At 39.9% G+C, this 23,316-nt stretch overlaps 1 protein-coding gene across 9 annotated transcripts in view; it reads right to left on the bottom strand.

The window, feature by feature from the left end:
- The window catches only part of HCN4 (hyperpolarization activated cyclic nucleotide gated potassium channel 4), a 156,311-nt gene extending 133,061 nt beyond the window's left edge, over window positions 1–23,250 (bottom strand). For 7 of the 9 annotated variants that reach the window (XM_072043372.1, XM_072043373.1, XM_072043374.1 and 4 more), the window contains exons 1-2: window positions 23,089–23,138; window positions 13,595–13,686 (exon numbers count right to left, since the gene is read on the bottom strand). Coding sequence is in view for 2 of the 9 variants with exons in the window: in XM_038184865.2 (XP_038040793.1) it covers window positions 13,595–13,644 (50 nt within the window). In the remaining 7 variants the exon portion in view is untranslated. Of the gene's footprint in view, window positions 1–13,594; window positions 13,687–23,088 lie in introns of all 9 variants that reach the window. The other 2 variants (XM_038184865.2, XM_038184864.2) reach the window with 2 other exon arrangements.
- Window positions 23,251–23,316: the final 66 nt, after the last annotated feature.

The following is a 23,316-nucleotide window of genomic DNA, read 5'->3' as shown; positions in this document are numbered from 1 at the left end:
ACCTCAGACCTGACTGGTTCTTTGCTTGACAATGGCTGGGCAGTTGATGGAACTTGTTCTGGTCACCAGCTTGCTTAGTTCAGGTAGCACACATCTGTGTCCTGTTGGAGAGGGTGCTGCCTCTGCTGTAGTCTCCCCCAGCTGATGGCTTCTCTCTCCTCATAGAACAGCCCTGCTCTCACTTCTCCCTGAAACTTGGTCATCTGACGTCCCTCAGCAATGCCAAGGGGCATGTAGATGAGAAGGGATGGGGATGTTTGCAGAAGTATTAAAGTAACAATTCTTCCACTATTACTTTCTCACTCATAGATTTCCTTCTCCTCACACTTCTATTGTGCAGTTGTTATCCATTGGCAAAAGCAAAATGAAATGATAGTCTCAGAACTAACTAAGATTGGGATGTGATAAAGGTTGGCTCATGAAGGTGGGATCAAGTCAGAAAAGAGTGACTAGAAAATAGCACCAGTAACCAGAGCCTCTATACCAAACCGAACTCCCATCAGTAGGGAGCCAGAATCAATGTTTTTTCTTGACTACTGGATAGAAAGCATTAAATGATTTCAGCCCTGTTCCTAGACAAAAACTGGCTCAAATTAAGAACTGGATGAGCCACTGAGACTAAACTTTCTCCCTTTTTTGAGATGCACATGCAAGGATAGGACAAGTTTGTTCTGCCTGAATACGTGCAGAGCATGTTATACATGCGGCAGAAGTGTTGTAACTTAAAAAAAAAAAAAAAAAAGAAAAAACGTGGACAAGTTTTAGGCGGGTGATTAACCAAAGGACATTTGTGCCTCACTTTCCCAGATTAAGCTTTTCACAACGTAGGCAGCAGCTGCTCCCAGTGCAATGTACTCCTGACTAAAAGCATTGAAGGATGAGTTTATGCACTGAGGTTTATGCACTTCCCTTGCGTTGGTTGCATGTTCAATTGATTTTAGAGTGATGCAACTGCAAAACCTCAGTACAACAAAATGAAGAAAACATTGCTAATGCAAAGGAGCTCACAGCAAGCAGTAGTCATGTCTTACTCAAGCATGCAAACTGCAGCAATGCTCACTTTCACAGCAGTCTGCCTCCCAGGAAACTTAACATCCTCCTTCTTGCCCCACTTCAAGGATGAGGAGTCTCTCCCAAACTTGCAGATAGTGTCATACAGTTTCATTACTTCCCTGAGGCTATACCATCTTGGTTTCCAGTCCAAACACTAGAAAATTTGCTTTGCTTCATAATTGTAACTATCACACTGGGGTACATCTTTGCCTTAGAGCCAGAGAAGATCTAACTCTGGAGGGACTCCTTGGCATACTCATAAGCTATTTGCTTTTCTTGCTCTAAAGCTTTCCTAGAAAAAAAAGCCATAATTTGTGCACTGAACCCCAGCAACTTTCAGCTTCGAGAACAATGTAAACTAGATCAAACCTCGTGCTGTTCAAACTCCCTCACAGCCTGCACCTGAAATGCAGAGCCTTAAAATCAGCCAGCAGCACTAGCAGGTTTCTGTGGAGCAGGGCTTGGATAGACTTGGGATTACGGCCCTTGAAGCACTTAAATTCTTCTCTGCAGTTGGAAGTAAGTAACACCTCTTCCTGCAGTTACAAAACATTATGTGCAGCCACGCTTTTTCAACAGTTCATCTTCCTTCCTGCTGTCAGTGTCAGCAGTATACAGCAGAGGGACCCAAAGTCTTCTGCAGCTGTGCCTGAGCATTGTGTCACACACAGCAGGAACACGGCGAGGACAGCCTCTCACAGCAGTGCAGGAACAGGGACAGAGACTGACAAGGAAAAAAGTCTTTTGAGCTCAGTTCCCCAACACACCAATTAAACAGAGGCAAGACACACATATATTTCTAAAGGCTTTTTTTTTTCCTGCCATTGTTACAGGTCTTTGAAAGGTAGATGGATGGATCAGGCCAGTGAATAAGTGGGACAGTGGTAATGCTTCTAAAATAGCATTCCCTACCACTAATAGATCCCTTTTCTCTGTATCTGAAGGGTAAAATGTCGGGTTTCTTTGCCTTTCTTCTTGTTGTTGTTACTAGATATAGCTCTGGAAATATATATATATTTTTAAATGGTAAACAGCTCTGGGGAGAAAAGGTATAATTGATGATGATGATTAGACTTGGACAAAGAGGCATCCTACTGATAATTAGACTGTGATAAAAGATGTTTTCTACACCATATATTTTCTACTCATTTCTCCCTCCCAAAGTGAAGCTTTTGGGGGGTTCTTTTGAGTTTGAGGCTTACATTAGCCTTGAAGTACATGCAATAATACCATCTGGCTTTGACAAAATCTGTACACCCCGCTGGTCTCAGTATGCTGTGTATTTCCTTTTGTGCTCATTTACTAGCAAGTATTTGTTTCTCTAACTTGGTCTTTCAGCTCAAGTTGAGCCTCAGAGTGGTAGTACAGCGTTTTATCTTGGGTCGAAACCAAGGTGGGGCTTTGGAACCAGCACTCACAAAGGATTCCAAAGTATGATGCGTATTAGACAGTAGCATATCAATTCCCCTGTTGTTCAGCCACCTACTAATTTGGGGTAGAGCAAATTGCCCTAGCTAGTACCAACACAGTGAGCAACATCAAGCTGCTGAACAGCTCATCCCACCCTGAGCTGAGCTCTTGCACAACCCAGGAGGCAGCGCTGAGCTACACAAGTTGCAGCACTCAGAAACTAGAAGGACCCACCTCCAGCAGTGATCTGGAGTCTCAGCCATGCTATCTCCTAATCGCACAGGCCAACTGGCAACCAAGACACAAGCTCAGATCTGCGGTTCTCTTTCCAGAATCTACACAGACATGCACGTGTGTGTGTACATTCATAGAAATGTGTATTTATGTATATAGCCAGTGAACAAAAGTACACATCAATCTCAGGGTTTCTTGTTTGATGTGCCTGATCTAAATATTTGTACTTTTAAAATAAACTTCCCTTATTCACACACCACATCCACTGTCATTCAGATAGACAGACACATGCAACAAGGCTTCACACAGCCTCCAGGTACTCAACCCTCATACCTAGAAAATAAGGAATTTATTTGCTTTTGGTACCTGTGCTAAGGATTTAGTCTTTCTACAGACTCTACAGCTATCATAAAACATTGCTCCATTTGGCTACAGATAGAAACCTTCTAAAGCAAAGCTGGGAATTTCACAACAGATACCTACACGCTCCTTCCCCCATCCCATTAAGACCAAACTTGTGGCATAAGACCAGCAAGGCCAAATAACACAGACTATAAATGGAATGGAAGTTACTGCAAAAGGAAAAATTTTATTTCCTTGACTCCAATGGCACCTCAAAATCTTTTAGTGTCCTACCTCATTGCTCCAAAAGAAAGCAAGTCAATATTATTAAGGAATGTCTTTCCTTTCACCTGATCATCTTACTCTCTCTGCAATTATTTTAAACCAGGCCTTCAAAATCAAATGATCTGTTTTAAAACAGTGCCTGCCTAACAATTCATTTGGGGGTTTTCTGCATCTTGAAATGTTACCTTCCCGCAAATACATAGCAAAATGAATCTGTGGTGTTTGCCTCATACTGTTCATGGAAGCCGCTCCATTAGAGAAATACCAAATATTTTGAGACTCAAAAGAAAAGAGACATTGAGATCTAACTATATCGGTGAATAAACTGTATTTAAACTGCTTCAACTGACAAGATCAGAGGTAGACTTAAAATATATGATTTCTACCCATGGGTTGTTCACTTACATGAGAAAAATGATCCAACAGTCCTCTCCAGATGGCAAAGGCAATTTGGATTCATTACACTTTGACAGAAGGTAGGACAACATTTTTTTTTTAAATAGATCCAATATAAGAAGCTCTAGAATAACTCCACTGATGACATTGGGATTAATTTCTGAGTATTTACTCAGACTGTCAACAGAGTTGAAACTCATATTCAGAGCAAAGGTTGACTCTGCTTTGGAAAAGATCTGTTGCGATCTGTTGCAAACAAGCAACCATTCAGTCACCAGCACCCTCCTCCTGAAGGCAGGTTACTTGCAGAACAGAGGACTTGCCAGTACTTTTAAAGGTCCAGTTATATGTTTGTGCTCGCACTATGCCTTACAGCTGTGCTGTGTTGTGCAACCAATGGGTTTGCCTATTATTTATTCTTTGCCTTGACAACTGTAGTTTATCTAAAAATATAGATTTTACTCAAAAAAATATTACTTGATCATAAGATCTGCCCAAGTAAAATGGATTCTCTCAGATTTCACACTGAGAAAACGAGTAATGCCACTAACAACAACATGAGTAACTTCACATCTAGCTGATTTATGTATTCATGGAGTTTAATATAGTATTGCTACTGAAGAATTTGTGACATTCCAGTTATATCTAGCATTTATGTATATGAAATACTGGATTGTACTTGAAGTTCAAAACTCCCATAGCCTAATCCTTGGCTTTCTGATGACAAAAAAAAAAAAAAAAACCCTCTGAAATGGTTTCTTTCCCATGGCTCTATGCCCTGAGTTTTTGAACTTGTACTAACAATGAGATTCCCAACACCATCCTTCCAGTAACCATGAAATTCCTAACACCACCTGGCACCTTAACAGATAATCTCTACAGGGGCTTGATGTTCCTAGAAAGTAGCGTCAGGAATTCAGAGTCAATGCATTTCAGAATATAACATATGCTTAGCACATCTTCTAGCAAGCAAATGTACAAAATTTCTTGATTTTTCACCGAGTCCTCTCTATATTCTATTTAGACGTCCAGTACAGAAACAAGAAGGCAGGAAAAGTAAAAAAATAAATAAAATAAAATAATTCTTCATTGGGACTTTATTAAGCACTTTCTTGTATAATGACCACTATAAGCAGTAAACTCTTCTACATACCCAGACAGTAACAAGGCTCCCTGCAATCACACCAATTCCGTTAACAGCTGTAACACTTTGTGCAGATGTATCTAGTCCTGTTGTAGCACCAGAACAGGACTGAATAGTGTTCACAGCTATCTATTCTTTCCAGAAGTACACATTGCTCTGCCCATCAAAACATACCTGCCAGAAACTGTCATAAAAAAAAAAAAAAAGCCTTTATGAGTCAGGAGCAGAGCTTTTCAACAGTTGCAAAAGCAGGATTTTGGAACTTCAGAGAGGAGACAGTTACCTCTCCACAGCTTTTAACAGCTGCATGTCTTCCCACTGACTTCAGTGCTCTTAACAGAGCACCAGAAAGGCAACTGCTAAGGGGACCTTACCTCTGCACTGCACTCAAGCAGTTTCAATGCACATTCTTACTGAATTAAGCAGTCTTAATGCACAATCTTACCGAATTAAGTGAATTCTGCATATCTACACTACATCCATCACTCTGCACCAAAATATCTTTCAACAGTGTTTTGAGCACTACGAGTAACATCTGTTGCTTATGTGCTTTTTACAGAATTAACTTTCCTAAATAAAATGAGTCTTCTCCATATTGAGTTGCAACTATGCAATACCACAAAATGCAGAAGTTCACAAATGCTTTTCTAACTTCTTTTAACTGCACTAACAACAGCTCAGAGTACATGAGCCTCATGTGGGCTTTTTAGGGGTAACAGTTTTCTTTATGAAAGGATTTTCCCATTCACAAGGAAACCTTGGTCAATAACCTTCTTGATTAATTCTGACTCTGTGGACACATGTCCTCTGCTACACTGTGCAGAAGTTGCCATGTCCCACAGGAATACACTGCAGCCTTGGTAGATATCCTCCCCTTATTGCTTTGAAAAGTAGGGTTAAAGCATGTACCACAATTACTCAGGATTTCTGCACAGCTATGGTGTTTAGTGAGCCGAGGTATAGAAGCTGCTTCTGACTGACTGCAGCCATTTCTATACTAGGAAAAGATCACAAAATCATCTAGGTTGGAAGAGACCTCTGAGATCACATAGTTCAACCTCTGACTTAGCACTAACCAGTCCTCCACTAAGCCATATCACTAAGCTCTACATCTAAATGTCTTCTAAAGACCTCCAGGGATGGTGACTCCACCACTTCCCTGGGCAGCGCATTCCAATGCCTAACAACCCTTTCAGTAAAGAAGTTTTTCCTAATATCCAACCTAAACCTCCCCTGGTGCAACTTGAGCCCATTCCCCCTCATCCTGTCACCAGGCACATGGGAGAATAGACCAACCGCCAGCACGCTACAGCCTCCTTTAAGGTACCTGTAGAATGCTATAAGGTCACCCCTGAGCCTCCTCTTCTCCAGGCTGAAAAGATATTACACAGGGAATGAAACGGTATGTTCTTGGTAGAAATTCCTGACATTTCCTAATCCTAAAATAATTTAGCATTACTTAGGAAACAGCTTTAATCTATGGAGTCTCATGGCCCTCCACCCCCTTGCTACAGGAATGCAACACAACTGTGAATTCATGGAGAGAGAAATGCTAAAATGACCATAAAAGAGAGTAGTATCCCTTCCATCTTCTGACTGGAGGATGGGGGTACACCACAGGAGATGAGGAGTATTTATATGTGTGTACACACACACAGTCTTTTTCATACCAAGATAGTTTGGTGGCAAACCAGATGTTGACCCCCAGTTTCCCATATCTCTGCGTCCTAGGATCCTCATTTGCTATTAGTCTTTTCCCAGCTACATTAGGAACCCCTGGCCAAAGGGCTCTAAGCAGGAAAGGCAGAGACCATCACCCTGCTCTGCCTAGCAACCATTATCAACAGGCAGATTTTTATTGTCTTTACTCTTGCCCTCGTATCCATAATGCCTGAGAAATTACCACCCTATAATTTCCCTCCACTTTGTAGGAACAGTTCTGTGCTTCAGCAGGCATAAAGTGCCTTAGGCTACCTATTTTCAAGATATGATTGCACATCTGGGGCACATACATTAGTTCAACAAAAAGTCTGAGCCAAAAAAGACCAGAATTCTATTGACTTACCTTTGTATTGCTGCAGATATACAGTACAGAATAAAACTACTGCAGATATACAGTATATAATAAAACAGCTCAAATTGCAGCTAACATAGCAGTTCACCAAACTCTGAACACAAAATTAACTGGAAATCATTTTAAACTCAATGAATGCATGTTTTTGGAGGCGGGATATGGATTGCTGAGATTTTTGACAGTATTTTAGACCATGGAGAGATTGCTACAAATTGAGTGAATCAAGTCAAACTACTCCCTTGTTCACAATTTAGTAAAAACTAACACCTAGGCTGCATCCATTTGTACAAGCAATACACAAACCCAACAAAATGTAGGTGTTGCTGCTTTCCTGGGAGCGTGCATTTTCCATTTGGCAAAGCTTCACCACATGGCTTCTTACAGACAAAGAATTTGGAGTACAAGTTAGACCTCACTATTCTTAAAACACAACAGGAATAAAGAAATTGATTTCCAAGAACACCCATCTCAGTGGAGTTGTCAAAGTTGATATAGGGAAAAAGACACCAGAAATAACGGCTCACATTTAATGGCGATAATGAAACAACCAAACACACACTCGTACACAGATAAACACACAAACACACGCAAAACTTAGTTCCTGAGGATCCACATACATGCAGAATCTCTACCAATTCCTTTTGTGAATGACACAAAGATTGGCAAGTAATAATGATTTCTGTCAGCAAAACACAGCACTTCCGTAAATTGAAGTGATTTAACAGTGTCTGCTTTAATACAGCAATGTGCAAGGTCATGCACATAGAAGCAAAGTCTAGAAGTGCCTACAGATCAAAGAGTTATTTCCTGACAAAGCAGAGAACCTGAAAAGGACTGCCTGTCTGCATGGGCTCTCAAGGCTTTTGTAACCGTGGGCTATAAGCAGCTATGTAGTGAGGAGGAAATGGAAAGATCTGGGAGAAATCCCTAAAGTAAGGGAAGAGTTCAGTATGTTTAATTTATCTTAAAAGGGTATCAAGAGATGAGGTGATTATTTATGAAAAGGCATTATGCTAACAACTAAAGAGCTTTGTAAGTGAGCACTGCAACACATAAAAATAACAACGTCTCCAAGTAAGTGGGAGATAAATAGAGAGTACATTTTAAAAGCAAGCTGATTAACTGGCAGAACAAACTGAGAGAGGAGAGGCTGAATTTTCAGTTGTTAAACAACTTTGTATCAGGAGAGGTTGCTCTTCTGGAAGGTTTGCCTTAGCCAGATACGACTTCTCACCCTTCAGTGAGGAAGAGATGAATGAAACGGTCTCTATGCCTTCAGAGAATCTAGGACAGCTGTACAATGTACATTATCTTTGTGGGAGAAATGCTAGTAGGTGTTGGCCTATTTTTTTTTCTGAACTACAAATACTGACAGAAGCCTATCACTATGCATACAATAGCAAGTGCCAAAGCAAGAAGTCACCCAGATGACACGGCGAGGCAAGTATTATGCAGGTAGCTGGTGCATGCACAAGAAGTTGTACAACCTAACATATGTTAACTCAAAATCAAGTGCATGTAAACTGTGCAAACATGCTGAAGCAATTTGAGAATTAAATTCAGTAGATGTTAAAGACTGGTATTACTTCAGTTAAATTATTTTTAAAATAATAATGCTATGTAACATGTACACTGTTTTAGCTATAGCCTAGGTCTAGACAGCACCCTCCAAGCTGCACATTCACTTGTGTCCGTCTCAAGCAGCAAGTAGTAATTCAGGGCCCAAACTCTTCCCAGACAGATAAAACGTGTCCTCCATACTTTTGCTCTCTTTGAGTAACTGACCTGTTATGACTGCTCAGCTCTGGGTGACAAAAGCAAGTCCTACACAAACCAAACTTCTGTGTGCTCTTCCTGTGTGGAAGAGGCAAACTGGTTCTCACTAGAGGCCCTGTTTGTGTGTTAGCAATCCACAACCTGCAGAGATATTACTGCCCAGTGTGCCATGTGCTTAGCTAACGGCATGTCAATTCAAATTACAATTGCTCTGAGGAAAGAGCCTTACAACCAGAAGCCTTCCAGGTGGCTCAGCAGATTGGTCCATTTGCCATACATGGTAGAACAAGTTAGCCTTTTCTGACTATGCCTTTGGAGTAAAAATATCTCATTAAATAATAGTTATGGCAGGAGTGAGCACTACTCTTACACTAGATGAGCACTAAGCAGGTACCCAACTGTGTTTTAGCTCACTGGCTGGGAGCAAACACCATTTGCTTTTGCATGCCCAACAGCTGGATGCAGGCAATGGGCAGAAAAGCAAACAGGGTACCGTGCAAAATGTAGGACTCCTGAGGAGTGTAGATGGCAACTCTAGAACACCCCTTATCTCCCTGTCACAGCTCCAAATCAAGCCAGGACACTGCCTGTTCCCTAGCACAGCACACAAGTCTGTTACACAGATTCCTGTGCTACCCTCCTCACCATACCTGACTGTCACCCAGCTGTATGGTAAGCAATGCGATCACCACACAAAGTTTGTTCCTTTTCCTTATTTTGCCTTCAGGTCTCAATTCTGTGGTGTTTGCACACATAAGAAGGCTCACAAAGAACAGCTTCTTAGTACAGTGAAAAGATTCCAACTCAGTGGTTCACCTGATAAACATCCTCAAAAAATCTCAATACAACTGTAAAAATAAATTGTGTCCTTTCACTGTGCAAAAGGAAGAATTAATATTGAACAGCTACAGATCCAATCAGACGTAGCTCCTGTGTAACTGAGCCAAATTTATAATTACTTCTTCTACTGTATCAATCTTCAAGCAATGCACTTCAACGGAGAAAGTCAGCAAGAACAATTCCGAAGTTAACATGACTAATGGAATTTGTAAACTTTCATATAAGAAAAGGCATCAGCTGGAACCTCAACTCCCTGACTTGTTCTCTTTAATCAGCAATGACTTGCCAGTATCGTCTGGATCTTCACACCGTTTCAAAGAGCACATCAAAAAGACTAGATAGAGAAATATTTTGTCTTTTATTTATTAGACTAACTCCTTTGTGGATGTTTCTTTCTCAGCTGTTCTCCTACACCCCTGCAATTACACTTCAACAACATTAAGTTTCATGACCCCTCTTGCTTACCCAGATTAAGCTTTAGAAGTTATAAGGTACTTGGTTCATCGCATCACATCACTGACAAATACTCCCACCTCTCTTGCAAGAAAGAATTGCATTTCTAGCCCTTACGTTTGCAAACTAGAGCTTGGAAATATGTGCACACTGAGCCTACTGTCATTCTAGAACAACAAAAGAGGTAATGAATTGGCACAAGAACCCATGTTCTTGAAGCTGGAGATTGTCCACTGGTGTCTATAAAACGCAAGCAAGGCAGCCTTAATGGAGTAAGGGGGTAGCTGCTTGCTGGTGCTAATTCCACAGGTACTTAACGGCAAGGCTATACAGAACCTTTTAATCTCGTTATTTCATAACTAAGGTGTCCCGTAGTACTTGTAGATAAGCAAACACTCTGCTGAGGCACTAAGAACTACCTAGTTCATTGCACCCTTAACCCTCCCCTATAAATTCTTGATTACCGTTTTCTTATGGAAAAAAATAACAATTTACATATTTATGAGCAGATGATACAACTTCTAAAAACTGATCAAAAACACAGTGTTGTGAAAGGACTGCTTTATATGTGCCTGAATGGGAGAAAATTCCTGACAGTTTAAGTCCATACGCTTGCATTTGAGGCTGATCAGCTAACATTATGAATGTAAGTGGCTATTATTCTTGTATTTCCTACGACAGCAATGGAAAGTCACATTTATATATCATATTGCAGGCAAAGACACCCTATTCTGACTCAAGCCAAAGTTGCCTGTGGTATGTGCTTCTGACCCAGTATGTCATCTTTGCCTCATAGGTAGAGACTACAGGGGATGTTTCACTAAAATCCTGCTGGCACATGATGTGCAATGAACAGATTAGCAAGTGCCTACAGTGTAAAAAGCAGTATAAATCAGACAGAACTGCAGAAGAATCTCTTCTGATCTGTAGAAAACTGCAGTCCATGGCGTACTTTCTCCCATCCTACTGACAGTGCCTACACTGCAAGCAGTGCCTCCCCATGCCCAGCACTCCTAGCTGAATTAGGAGCTTGCCCTCCGGTTCTGAAGGTCACTCTCACTGATTTTCAATTGGTTTAAGCCAAGACAAAAATCTGATTTTAAAGCATAAGCCAGCATGATCCTAACAGTTGCCTCCTAGCATATTTTATGTAGCTAAGGATTTACCCAGTTTCATCTTTTTCCATTCTGACAACAGGCAATAATTTGGAAATCCTTCTTTGGGGAAATAGTAATTCTGTGATGAAGTTGTATGAGATGAGAGGAGTTCAGAGCTAAGTATCTGAAAATCAAGTAGCACTTCATGGGATGTATTAAAAACCAACAGGCTTAAGTGATTTGACAAATGTAGAAAAGGTCACTTGGCAATTAAGTGACAGAAGTTGTTTTAGGATGTGTGCTCTTGCTTCTTGAAGGCTTATTATTAGAGCAGGTAAGAGAGGCTGAACATCTGTACACCAGGAGAATGAATGATGCACGTGCAAGTGTGCAAAATTCACACAGTACTCATTTCCCAGCTGCTGTACATGATATGCTGAGAGTTTCTTTCACATTTGCATTGTCTTTTTTTTTTTTTTTTTTAAAGAATGAATAAAGGAATTTTATCCACCCCTTCTTAAAGGATGAATATTTATTTCTAACCTAGCACTGATAAAGATTGGTGTCTGGGTATTATGCTTGAAATGATTTCTTAAGTATTATGTATGGCTCATTTGATGTTGTGTGAACTTTATTTTAGTACTGCTCCATGGTCTGTTTGCTGCACCCCTCTCCTCACTTTTTGAGCGGGATGGAGAAAGGGGGCACTTACTTCCGTTCGGGAAAGTCTGCTGCCTGTTCTTAAGGAAGGGAATCATGAGAACAGTGTGCAGTAAAAGATCTCTGGGGAAAAGCATACAATCAAGAAAATCCAATAAAACATTTCCTTGCTCTACTCTCAAAGCTTCGAGCAAGCTATGGCTCAGGGTCTTTCTGGTTATCAAGGATACCTCTATGTTTAACAGCCCATCACAGGTTTTCTTTGTCTTGAATTTGCCTGATTACTTTTCATACACATTGAAACTTTTGGCATCGATAACACCCTATAGCAAAGGAGCCTGTACAATAATTGTGTGCTCTGCATTTTGTAGTTTTATACCTTTTTCTTAAAAGGAATAAAACCTTTCAACATCTGAAATAATGTATCTTTCTTCATTTTACAAAAACCTCTGATTAATGCAGCCTCTGCTTTGTTGCTTTTCGAAACCTTACAAAACAATGGTCTTACAGAACTCACACCTGCTGGAGAAGAAAAGCTACAGATTGCATTACCTTGCTGTGCTGCTTTAAACGTAAATGAAAAGCCCAGACAGCCTAAAAGGATCATTTCTTCTAAACATGGAGTGTGTTTAACTTTACTTGCAAGCATGTGAGTCTGCACTGACACTGAAAAGCAAAGTACTTTCTGCTGTGCACTGTACAACAAGACCTTTAACATTGCCAAATACTCTTAAATTGCTGCTATGTTACTATCTTAAGAACCGAGCCTCTTTGGCTTTTTACTCCACTAGCGAGATATCTACAAGTGGAATGGGCAGCTCTCATAAGCAGGGTCATCTTGCCCTTCTATATGGGATCGTACCTTCCACATGGAATTAAAACTTGGAACATACAGCGGAACTGAACTTTCAAGGCCAGAAGTATAAATCAAAAAGAGAAAGACCAAAAACTTTTAGACTGTTACTACCAAGACAAATAGACAAAGCCCATCCGCACACCAGTGAGCTTCATTTTGTTTTGAAGGTAATTCAGTGCAGTAGCATTTACGCAATTCATTCCAACGGGGTTTCTCTGACCACCCAGGGAGCATGAAAAAAAACATGGTGAAGGATATGTGGACGTCATATCAAAACCATCTTCTTTTTGGAGGAAATGTCAGAGTTGTAGGTGATTTGTAGATTCTCTACAGCAGTGGCTTTCAATCAGTCACACTACTCTACAGAATATGGAACAGTCTCTGAGGCACTGGAAATTTTAGCACAGAAAACCATTCCCTTCCAGTCCTTTACCCCTTGAGTTAAGAGTATTCTTTGTCAGCCTCTTAGAAAATAGACACAAACCAGCTTTTTGACATTAACACTGTTGCAATTAAGACATTTTAGATTTACTTTATAGTAAGTGTGGTAGAGCTGTCAAAACATTTGTCTCTGGAAAGGGTTTTTTGTTTATATTTGAAAAACATTGCTATGCAGCACATGAAAAAGAAGCTTCAGAATGATCTCCAACCTTCCACTCTGACCCTCAGCCTCAGTTTCAGCCAGATAACAGAAATGTCTCTAAAATTACACTTTTCTTGATTAATGTGATAGCTTATGCCAAATGACATCTAGTTTTCCATTGACATCAGACAGTTATTAAATGTTAGTGAATAACCCATCTCTGGAATGCTAAGATAGGAAAACAAAGTATCTTCTATCCCCGGTGGCATTTCATCTATCATACTTGATTTTTTGCTGAGAATAACAACTAAGATTGTGTTTATTTGCATCGCTGTCTATTCAGGTCTCGTGTTAACAACAACAAATAAGACAGAGAGGCTCTCCTTCTTACCTTCTGTCAAAAGATATCAAGAAGAAATCAGCTGAAGCTGGCAAAACCATTCTGCTGTGAATTTGCTAGAAGATCAGAGCCATAGCCAGGTTCTGCAAAAAATGACAACAGATACCTCTCAGTTTTCACGCAGCAACTAAATTAGACTGAACTAAGCAACTGCCTACTGTATTAAAATTAAAACATAACTTAGAGCATGGAAAAGACATTCCATATTTATGAAATGCTGACACTAAGTTTTGCTCCATAAAACATGGTAAAACAAAACCAGTTCTTGTCCAAGGCAGGCACAGAGATGAAAGTGGGTTGTTTCAGTTATTTTAAAAGCATAGCTTGACAAAATAGCCAAAACTTAATCAGGCTTGCCTATTTGGCAACTGCTCCTCAGTGATATCAGTTGCAATGGAGATGATTATGTCTGGCCACCTGTGTCAAAAGGGAACATAAGAGAGATATTCACACTTGGAGGCTGCTCAGGTTGATAGGTGTCCAGCTTTGTTATAGGGTATTTACACACTAGCCCTAATTATGCTTTGCAGAGTGGCAGTCCATAAGCATCAAAGGACGCATTTTAGATAACAGCATTTCTGTATGTTGAGTAGAAGCCAAAGGTTTCACTGGTAGAAGACCTTGGCCAAAGTCTGACATGAAAAATTCATTTTTTTTGCCTTTTGCTTCTTTTATGAATTGATAGGCTAAGATGATGGCCAGGTACTCTTCCTATGGAGAGTACTGGGGGGTTTTCAGCAGAAGACCCACATCCCCAAACTTGCGTTACCTAGCCCACTTACTTAGCCTACAGTTAGCAAGCTACAGGCCAAAGCATAAAACCCATTTCTTCAGAGGCTTCCAATGGATCTTCAGAGTAAAAGGAAATAGAGTAAGCAAATACTGTAATTCAGTAGCAAATCATAATTGACTAATCATAATTTATTAATACCAGAAACCCAGACTTCTGTTTGTCTGGTGTCTTCCAGGTAATTGCTATTTCAGGCACCGAACACATGGTCTTACACTGTACACGTTGCATAAAGCCATCATCCCAGGCCTCTCCAGCACTTATAGATGTGATTTGCAGACACAAATCCTGGAGCAAGGAGGCAGCAGTATGGAAGACAGCACTTGTCCTCTACTTCCTTCAGCAGCTCATTAGTTCCCTCACATTACAGGGTAACCTGACTTCACAGGGGACAGTTGCTGTTACTGAAACAGAGTGGTTGCATCAAGTCTCTCTCCCACTATCCAAGAGTTCCTGAAGTATCTCAGCTCAGGTACCGGCTTTTCATTTATTGTACATGGGTTTGAGACACACTTGAAAACATCAGTGGAATGATTGCTAGTCACAGTGAATCCCTGCAGCTAGGCAATAAAACTGACAGGAGAAACTGAATGTTTATAAAGCTATATACATGGGGAAAACAACCACCCTAGCTTTGCTTATACAGAGAGGTACTTTCAGGTAACAATTACCACTAAGGAAGAAGATCATGGGGTTACCTCAGGCAATCCTAAGGAAATGACAGCTCAGTACACACTAGTTTTTAAGACGCAATTGATATATTAGGAATTACTAGAACCAGAGCAGAAAAATTGTTACCACCATGTGTTTTTTTACTGGTGTATTCTGCACACTGAATATCGTACATGCTTTGGTCACCTCATTTAATAAGGATACAAAAGAAAAAGGTAAGATGATTTCAAAAGAACAAATCTATTGAGGAAAAACTAGGAAGACAACAACCCTGGTTTAGGAACTCCTTATGCAGAAATCTCTGTAGACCAAGAAAAGGCACTAGGAAAGTGTTATTATATCCTCCTCACTTCGCTTCATATGCTTCCTAACCAGCCACTGTTAGCCAGGGGTATTGGCTTACAAGGATTTGTTCTTGTATAAGAAATGGAGCTTTTTCTAAGCTTTCATTAGGGAAAAAAATGCTGTTTTCTGGGCCCTGAATCACCAATTTGAATGTACAGCGTATGTCTTGTTTTAGGAAGGCTTCAGAAACATATTCAATAACCTCAGAAAATGAAAGATGCTTATATACTTTGTCCCCTGAGCTCTGCTTCTGCTGCAGTTCAAAAAGAAAAACAAACATCCATTACTATGGATGATAATAGAGTTTTCTCACCTAGGCATAGCAGTATCTGAAATGTGTGATTACTTGATGCATGTGAGACAAAAATGCTGCTTCCTCCTTTCCGGAAAGTTAACTGGTTGGTTAGTTTGCCAAATCACAGCTTCACAGGTGAGTTTCTCATGATACACAGGAAGACAGCACTGAAGAATAGGGACAGATTATACATGTATGCCTGCCACTGATTGGAAAAAGATATTCAACAGAATATACCCTTGTTTTGAATGTCTGACTTACGCTGTTTCAATCTACCATTACCAATGAGATTTCAATATGGGGCTAATGGGAACCCAGCCCAAAGAGCTGACAGGGAAAAAAAAGAATCATACATACTCAAATTAACAAAAAAACTATAGTGTACATTACAGCATAGCACACTTTTTGTGCTGCATCACATGCAGTCTAATGTCAAAGCAAAAGTCCTTCAGGGCTAGGGAAGGAATGGGTCTTTACGTTTTGGTTTAGGCTTTTAGCAGAAAGAAAGATTTCCTATGTAGCACTGCATGCTTCTGATCAATATTCTTCTCCTCCACATACTGCCATCTTTACTGAGATGGGAGTGTTTCCAGTATCTAATATTACATTATTTGGGAATGTGACAAATACCTGATATTTCATTCCCTAGCTCATAGGCTCCTGGCACAGGATATAGCCAATTTTCATGGAAGTTACTTGTATCCTGCTGCAGACCTCCAGTTTACACGTGGTAGATATGAGCATCTGCATTAACCTTGATCTGAAGGAAAATATTTTGTTATATAAGCACAGTCCTGCTCCCGTAATGCTATTCATATCAATATAAAACATGGGGGAGAATGAACAAGTAAATTAAATAGTGTTCTGCTGCTTGTTTCCTTAACTGTGTGGGATGTTAGGGGATTACAGACTCCTTCTGGTAGGGCACATAGCCCAGGTTGCGTGTCAGACTGCAGTACTGATACGCACTCACATTATCACTGCTGCCCCATCCAGCTCGCAGTGTCTCAGCAATCCCGAGGACACCCTGGCTGACTTCTGTCTTCACTTCAGACCATCTGGGAGCACTAAACTGCACTGCCACCTCATCGTGCTGCTGCCACTCTTCCATCACCCTCTCTCCTCACAAAGAGATGTCAAAACCAGCATCAAATCACCACTTTGTCACAACAGCAGTGATGCTGGGCAGGCATATAGCACGCTAAATGTACAGAATAAGAGGCTGGAAGCTAAAGACTATTTTCCACACCTCTGGTGGACAGGGCAAAACATAATGGCTTTACATGGCAGCAAGTGAGACCCATTCAGACATTATCAAATGCTTTCAAATGGTGAAGATAGTTCTGCACAAGAGTAGATTGCCCAGGTAATTCTGGAATTGTGTCACTGAAGATTTTCTTGCAAGCAGCTTTGCCAAGAGAGGCAAAGTTTGTAGGAAAAGAGAAACATTTTGTTAGGCCAAGCTTACAAATATTAAACTCTGCATGCTTCTGGATGCCTAGAGACATAATTGCGCACAGAGGTTTTTCTGGTGGTTTTGGGTTTATCATAGCCCATCCGTGGATGGGAAAACTTGGCAATGAAAAGGACTGTTTCTCCTCCAACAATCCTCATCAAAAAAGGGGCATACAACAAATGGCTTATCTCCAATCTGCAGTTCTCTCTTCCACCCATCTGTAAATTTGAATTAATTAATAAACGCCCTTACGCTTTCAAGGTCATGGAAAATGAAAGGCACTCAGCAAAACGGAGGCACTGACAGTGAAGGGTTTTTATTATTATTATTGCAAACAGAAAACTTGTGAGGCAGAAGCACTTTCATCTATGCCATATGAGGGAAGTTGGAAAACTAAAAAGGGAAGAAAGAACATAAATAAATTGTGCTTTGAATAAATGGGACCCTTCACTAGAAAAAGCCTAAGGCTTTAGAGAACAGAGTCTCAAAACACATGATGAGGCCAAAGACATCACTAAATCAAGGATCTTCAAGCTAATTCAGCTACACTGTTTTTGGTTTTGTTTTTTTTTTTTGTTTGTCCCTGTTGATAGTGGACAAGCTCTTTTCTACTGGCTGCTCACTAAAGAACCGGCACAGGGCTCTTGCACTTCTGGCCAGAGAGACCTCATGTAGATAAGCTGTTTTTTGACAACTACATCTGCGTACTTATTTGAAGCTCCTGGCTCAACCCAAAACTCTCTAGCAAATCTTACTGTAATCAAAATACATAAATGGTAGAACTAAATGGCTAGTTTTGAGTCACATAATTTAATGTCCACATCACATACACTGCTATATGAGATTCCACAGCTTCCATGTGAACTTCAAGCACCCTCAACGGGAAACAAATAAAATGATTTAGGGAGTAAGATGAAAATGTCATTTAGATATATAGTGCTTGACAAGTTAGGAACATCACCATTAGATAAACGGCAACAGCATGCGTACTTATGGAAACAATTTCTGGAGACACATGCAGACAAACTTCTGGAAAGAAAATTTCTTTGGAGGAAATGTTTTGATTTTGAGAACAAGAAGGATCAACTGCTTAAAAATTCTGGAAGACCCTAAGCCAGAAGGATCACTTAATTCTTGCGCTGCCTCAATGGCAGAACATCCATCAATTATTAATCTTGATATGACCACCAAAAAGAGCAACTCTGAAGTCTATCTGCAAAATCAATCTCAGCCTGATGCCTAATTCAAGTCAGACTTTTGCTATTTTGTAAGGCAGGAGTGAAATCTTGTCACTCAGAAAATAGTCCAATTTGTTTCCTTTTTTTCCACTTAGAAATTTAAAACTCATTGCAAGGCATACAATTCAACAAGGAAAAAAGTGAAACAGGATAAAAATCATGAGGAAGATTCAATGGCTGCAGCTCAACAGCTGGGAAAAGAGGTCTCTCAGCAGGTGTGTGAACTTCTGACACTCCTTAGGACAGCAGAGGCCATCACAGTGGGCCTGCAGCATCACATGGCACTTGGCTTCAAACTGCTGCAACCTCTGAGTTCATCTCTCTCTATGCTGACATATGTTGACAGACCTGCATGAAGACATTCTTGTGATGGATACAGAACTGCTATGTAATAATCAAATACTGAGATGCTGTAATTTCATTAGCACTGAGAAATCTGAGCAGCAAGGCTTCTGACTGTCAGATCACATTCAGATGAAAGAAGGACCAATTAACTATGTGAGACATTGATTAATGGAAATGAACCTGTCAGTTTCAGAGGAAGTCACACAGCTACTAACAAAGCAACTTGAGCATAAGGTAACACAGTTTATTATAAAAATCAAAGCCATAAATCAAGTGTTCTGAATAGAACATTTTCACTAGCCTGTTATATATGCCACTGTGAGTAATTCTATTTATCCCTCCAGCTGGATAAAAGAGGATGGTAAGCTGTCAGTACCACTGGGAAACCTTCAGAATGGATAGGAAGCAGCTTTGGTCACTAATTCTATCCATTTCATGCATCTGGTAGCCCCTATTTTGTTAATACATTACTTGTCCAACTTGTGAAAGCGGGCACTTTTGGCAAACATACACTCAAACTTAGTAAGAAAGTTATTGCTGTTATCACCACCATCAGTATTACAATTAACACTGTAAATTGCTTTAAAAAAAAAAAACACAACACTAGGACCAAAACCAACAGTCATGTATTCTGGACAATCCAGGCTAGTACACATCATTTTGCCCTACTCTCAAACAGTAACAAATCTATTCTCATCTTCTCTGAGGAAAAACAATTTTTAGCACATTATCAAATCCATATTGTGCAGGAACAGATCTCTCTTCCTGCTTGCACCTCTCTGTTTCTGGCTCTCTAAAACAAAAAGCTTTAAATATTCAACAAGGTAAAGACCCTGCATTTTAACCTTTGTATTTTAATTTTTCCACATGCTACAACAGCCTAAGACCACAAGAAGAACAAATTGCAAAATGAAAGCACATATATAAATAGCAAAATAGCAAACAAAACCAGGGGAAAATTACAAAAGTAAAGTAAAAGGACATCTTTCTGAATTGAATGGACACAGCTGTTTTGGCAATGACATTAACATGCAATCAAAAGAACACTAATGGTTGAAAAGTTTTCTTGGGAAGTACCAGACTGCAATTTTCAGGAACATTTACAAGGAAAAATTGAGCTAGTGGGATTATTTTTAAATCAGGGTATGTTCAAGTTGCAAGACAGAAAAACATTTATTGTTTAACAGTCTCTCTTCTCTGTAGCATTTCCTTGTACATTTAATATCTACACATATCAATAGGCAGCACGCATTTGGTAACAAAGTAGATTGGTCACTAAGCCCTACAAGCAACAGTTGCAGAGAGAATAAATTTGAAGTCCTGACCATGAAGGTGGCTGGGTGAGGTTGTAAGGAGACTAGTAAAAATGAAATGAAGTACTTGAAACAAGCAAATTGATGAAGGTAAGGTACACTTGAAACAACAAAAGAAGATGGGGAACAAAAGAAGTTGAGAAGAAAATAATAGAGTTAACAGAGATGCAAGAGATCATTAACAATCCTCCTTCATGAAGATAAATCAGCCGTACCAATAGGCTCCCTTTCACTTTAGACCTTAGAGGCACTGTGTGGATTATTAAATGCACTCAATTATAACTGCTGTTTAGCTTTTTTTAATGTTTCAAACAGAAAATATGTTACCTGTTTTTTCTTGATGGAAACTGATGAGCAGATTGCTGGCTGACTGAAACATAACACCCAGACTGACATATTACCAGACCAACACCTCAGCAAAATCCAGCCGGTACCATGTGATGGAGTAAAAGACGGGGGTAAGCCACACAGTGATTTGACAAGAGAGGGAAAGAATTATAAATCTCACCTGTTTAAGGAACTTGCCACTTTAAGGGATTAAATTATTTAAAGTGTCCCAACCCAAACCATTTTTAAAATAGCTTTCACCTTCCAGACATCTTTCCCTTCCTCGAATTAACAGAAAAGGCCATTTTATGAGGACAATAGGAATGCTTACTTTCTATATACTACTGCCTTTTACAGAACTGTTTTAGCTTGTCAGATACTATATACCCATGAAGGCTTCCCAAAAAAACTCAGTAACAGCGCTACACACTCGCAGGGAGAGAATTAACTTTTACTGCTACCATCTGCAAAGTGTCAAGCAAACCTGAGGTACACCACAATGATAAACCCTGAGCACATACGTGCGATTTACTATCTCATCTCTGATGAAGCACATATTAACCTGTCAGGCTCACTTGCTAGTCTTCTTTTTTCTGTATTCTATACTGAAACTTAGGAAAGAAAAATAAAAGAAAATTGGCAAACTTATTCACCTTTTGAAAATAAATAAATAAATAAATAAATAAAAATTAACATTTTAACAATCTTTCTACATCTTTACTCTATGAACACAAAATTATCATGCAATCCCCAAAGAAATCAGAATCAGCAAGAGCATGCCTGTATTTCCACTTCACACTTGTTATTTCTCCTGGATCACACCTTACCCTACACACATATAAAATCTTAACACACTACTGTAAAACAGGAAGCAAACCCTTGTCAAACAAAAACTATGATTGGAAAAGTAAGCAGTGCTAAAGTCACATTAAGGTTCCACATCAAAACTATGTGTGGTTGTGACTGATATCTCTAGACAAGAGCAATATGAGATACTGCACAATCACTGATGAGTTGCACTGGCAACTGTATTTAGACTACAAAGATCTAAATAAAAAATGCAAGCACTGCATAAAAAAATTGAGGTACCCTAACAAGGCTGGGAAGGAAAGAATTTGCATACCCTTTTTCTACACTGCAACCGGCCATCTGTCCTGCTAATAATTCCTTCTTTTCATAACATCAATAGTGTTATTTTTAAAAGGTTTGATAAAAGTATACGATGCTCTTAGTTTACTTCTCCCACTTTCAAAACCACATTTTGAAATTTTTGCTTTGTTAAAATACGGAGCTTTTGTTTTCCTCCTCCAGAATCTTTTAGCACATCTGCCATAAATCACTCTTGGAAAACTAGACACTAGAAGATGCTGCAAACAAACCATTTTCTATAACTTCTGCTGAATTAGGGGAAAATTGATTCAATACATGTATTCATACTATTCTTCCCTGACATTTATATTACTTTCTTCTGTAGTTTCCAAGAAAGTCCCAAGTTTACAAGCCAACTCTGAACATTTGACAAGCAGAATTTGAGAAATCCTCATGGGAAAACAGTGATTAGAGAAAGCAACTGGCAGCTGGAGGCCCACGCTCTATTCCCTGTTCCATTACTGATTTTTTTCTAGATGACCTTGTCAAGTCATTTAATGCCTTTCTGCCTGTGCTCCCCTATCTGCAAAACATTCAGATAAACACCTTCTTTTTGAAAAACATCCTAAAATTGTTTATTAGGAAAATGGTTCCTCAGATACTAGCCTGGCTTTTGGGTTGTAATACCAGACAGAAGACAACACAACTGCTACATGACATAAATGCCGATCTATCGTTTTCTAACAGACTGAACCATCCCAGGTTAAGTAACAAGTTAACCTTGTACCCAGAGGCTTTATTTCAGATGAGACAGTAGTTACTCAGGCCATTTTAACCTTACACATATAAACAAAGCTGGCAACAAAATGGCAAACTATAAAGGCAACAAGAAGACACAAACACACACACAAAAAAATCAAACAAACAAACAAAACATCATCAACAAAAGAATACACATTTTTTTTTTTGTTCTGTTTAATTTAACAGTAACATGACTATTTAGCCAAGCCTCACCTTGGCCAAGCACGTGCCGCTGGCAGTAGCAACACTCACATTTAGGATTAATGGTATCAGCACAGAACCCTCAGGTATGCAAACGAAAATGGTTTAATGGTGGTTAGTGATGAACCAACATCCCTAAAGTCAGCACAGGTTAGTACAGGCTCTCACAGACATCTTCCAGGCTCTTTCATGCCCCCTCGCTGACCTTGGGTGGTTAATGCACATATTTCTATTGCTAATGTGCCAAGATATGCACTATAAATGGAATACATAAGTGCAGTCTTACTATGAGTCATCCTGCCATCACTCTTTTTCTAGATAAAGTGTAAAATTACATAACTCTGGGAGCAACCTAATAGCAGAGAGGAAGCAAAATGGAAGAGAAGTGCAATTTTGATTTATTAGTCTATCTGTACAAACCTGTGCTGGCTAGCAAAAAGCAACACACTAAAAAAAAAATGCTTTTTGACATTTAGCATAGCTCCTACTTTAGGTACCACAAAAGTTCCATTTTAGTTCTGTGAACTTAACACAACACATCACTGCACCAAGAACTTAAAAGGTACACTAGGTTTTCGGATAACTTTTCTACATGGACTCAGAAATTATTCACCCGAAGAAGGACAGATGCAGGCGTCACCGACCGATCTCCTCAGCATACAAAACAACAGCCGAGCCCACTCAAAATGGCGGCGCTGAGGGGAGAACAACCGCCCGCGATAACGGTCCGCGCGAGCCCGAGCGCACTACCGGATTGGCTCTCGTTTCCCTGGTGCTCGCTGATTGGTGGAGGAGACCCCTCCCGCGTTCTCTCCTCTCTTCTATTGGCTGCCGTTTCCCG

The sequence above is a fragment of the Anas platyrhynchos genome, chromosome 11, assembly GCF_047663525.1.
Source record: "Anas platyrhynchos isolate ZD024472 breed Pekin duck chromosome 11, IASCAAS_PekinDuck_T2T, whole genome shotgun sequence".
Lineage (NCBI taxonomy): Eukaryota > Metazoa > Chordata > Aves > Anseriformes > Anatidae > Anas > Anas platyrhynchos.
The sequence above is the reverse complement of the archived record's forward strand: the minus strand, read 5'-3'. Positions and strand labels throughout refer to the sequence as shown.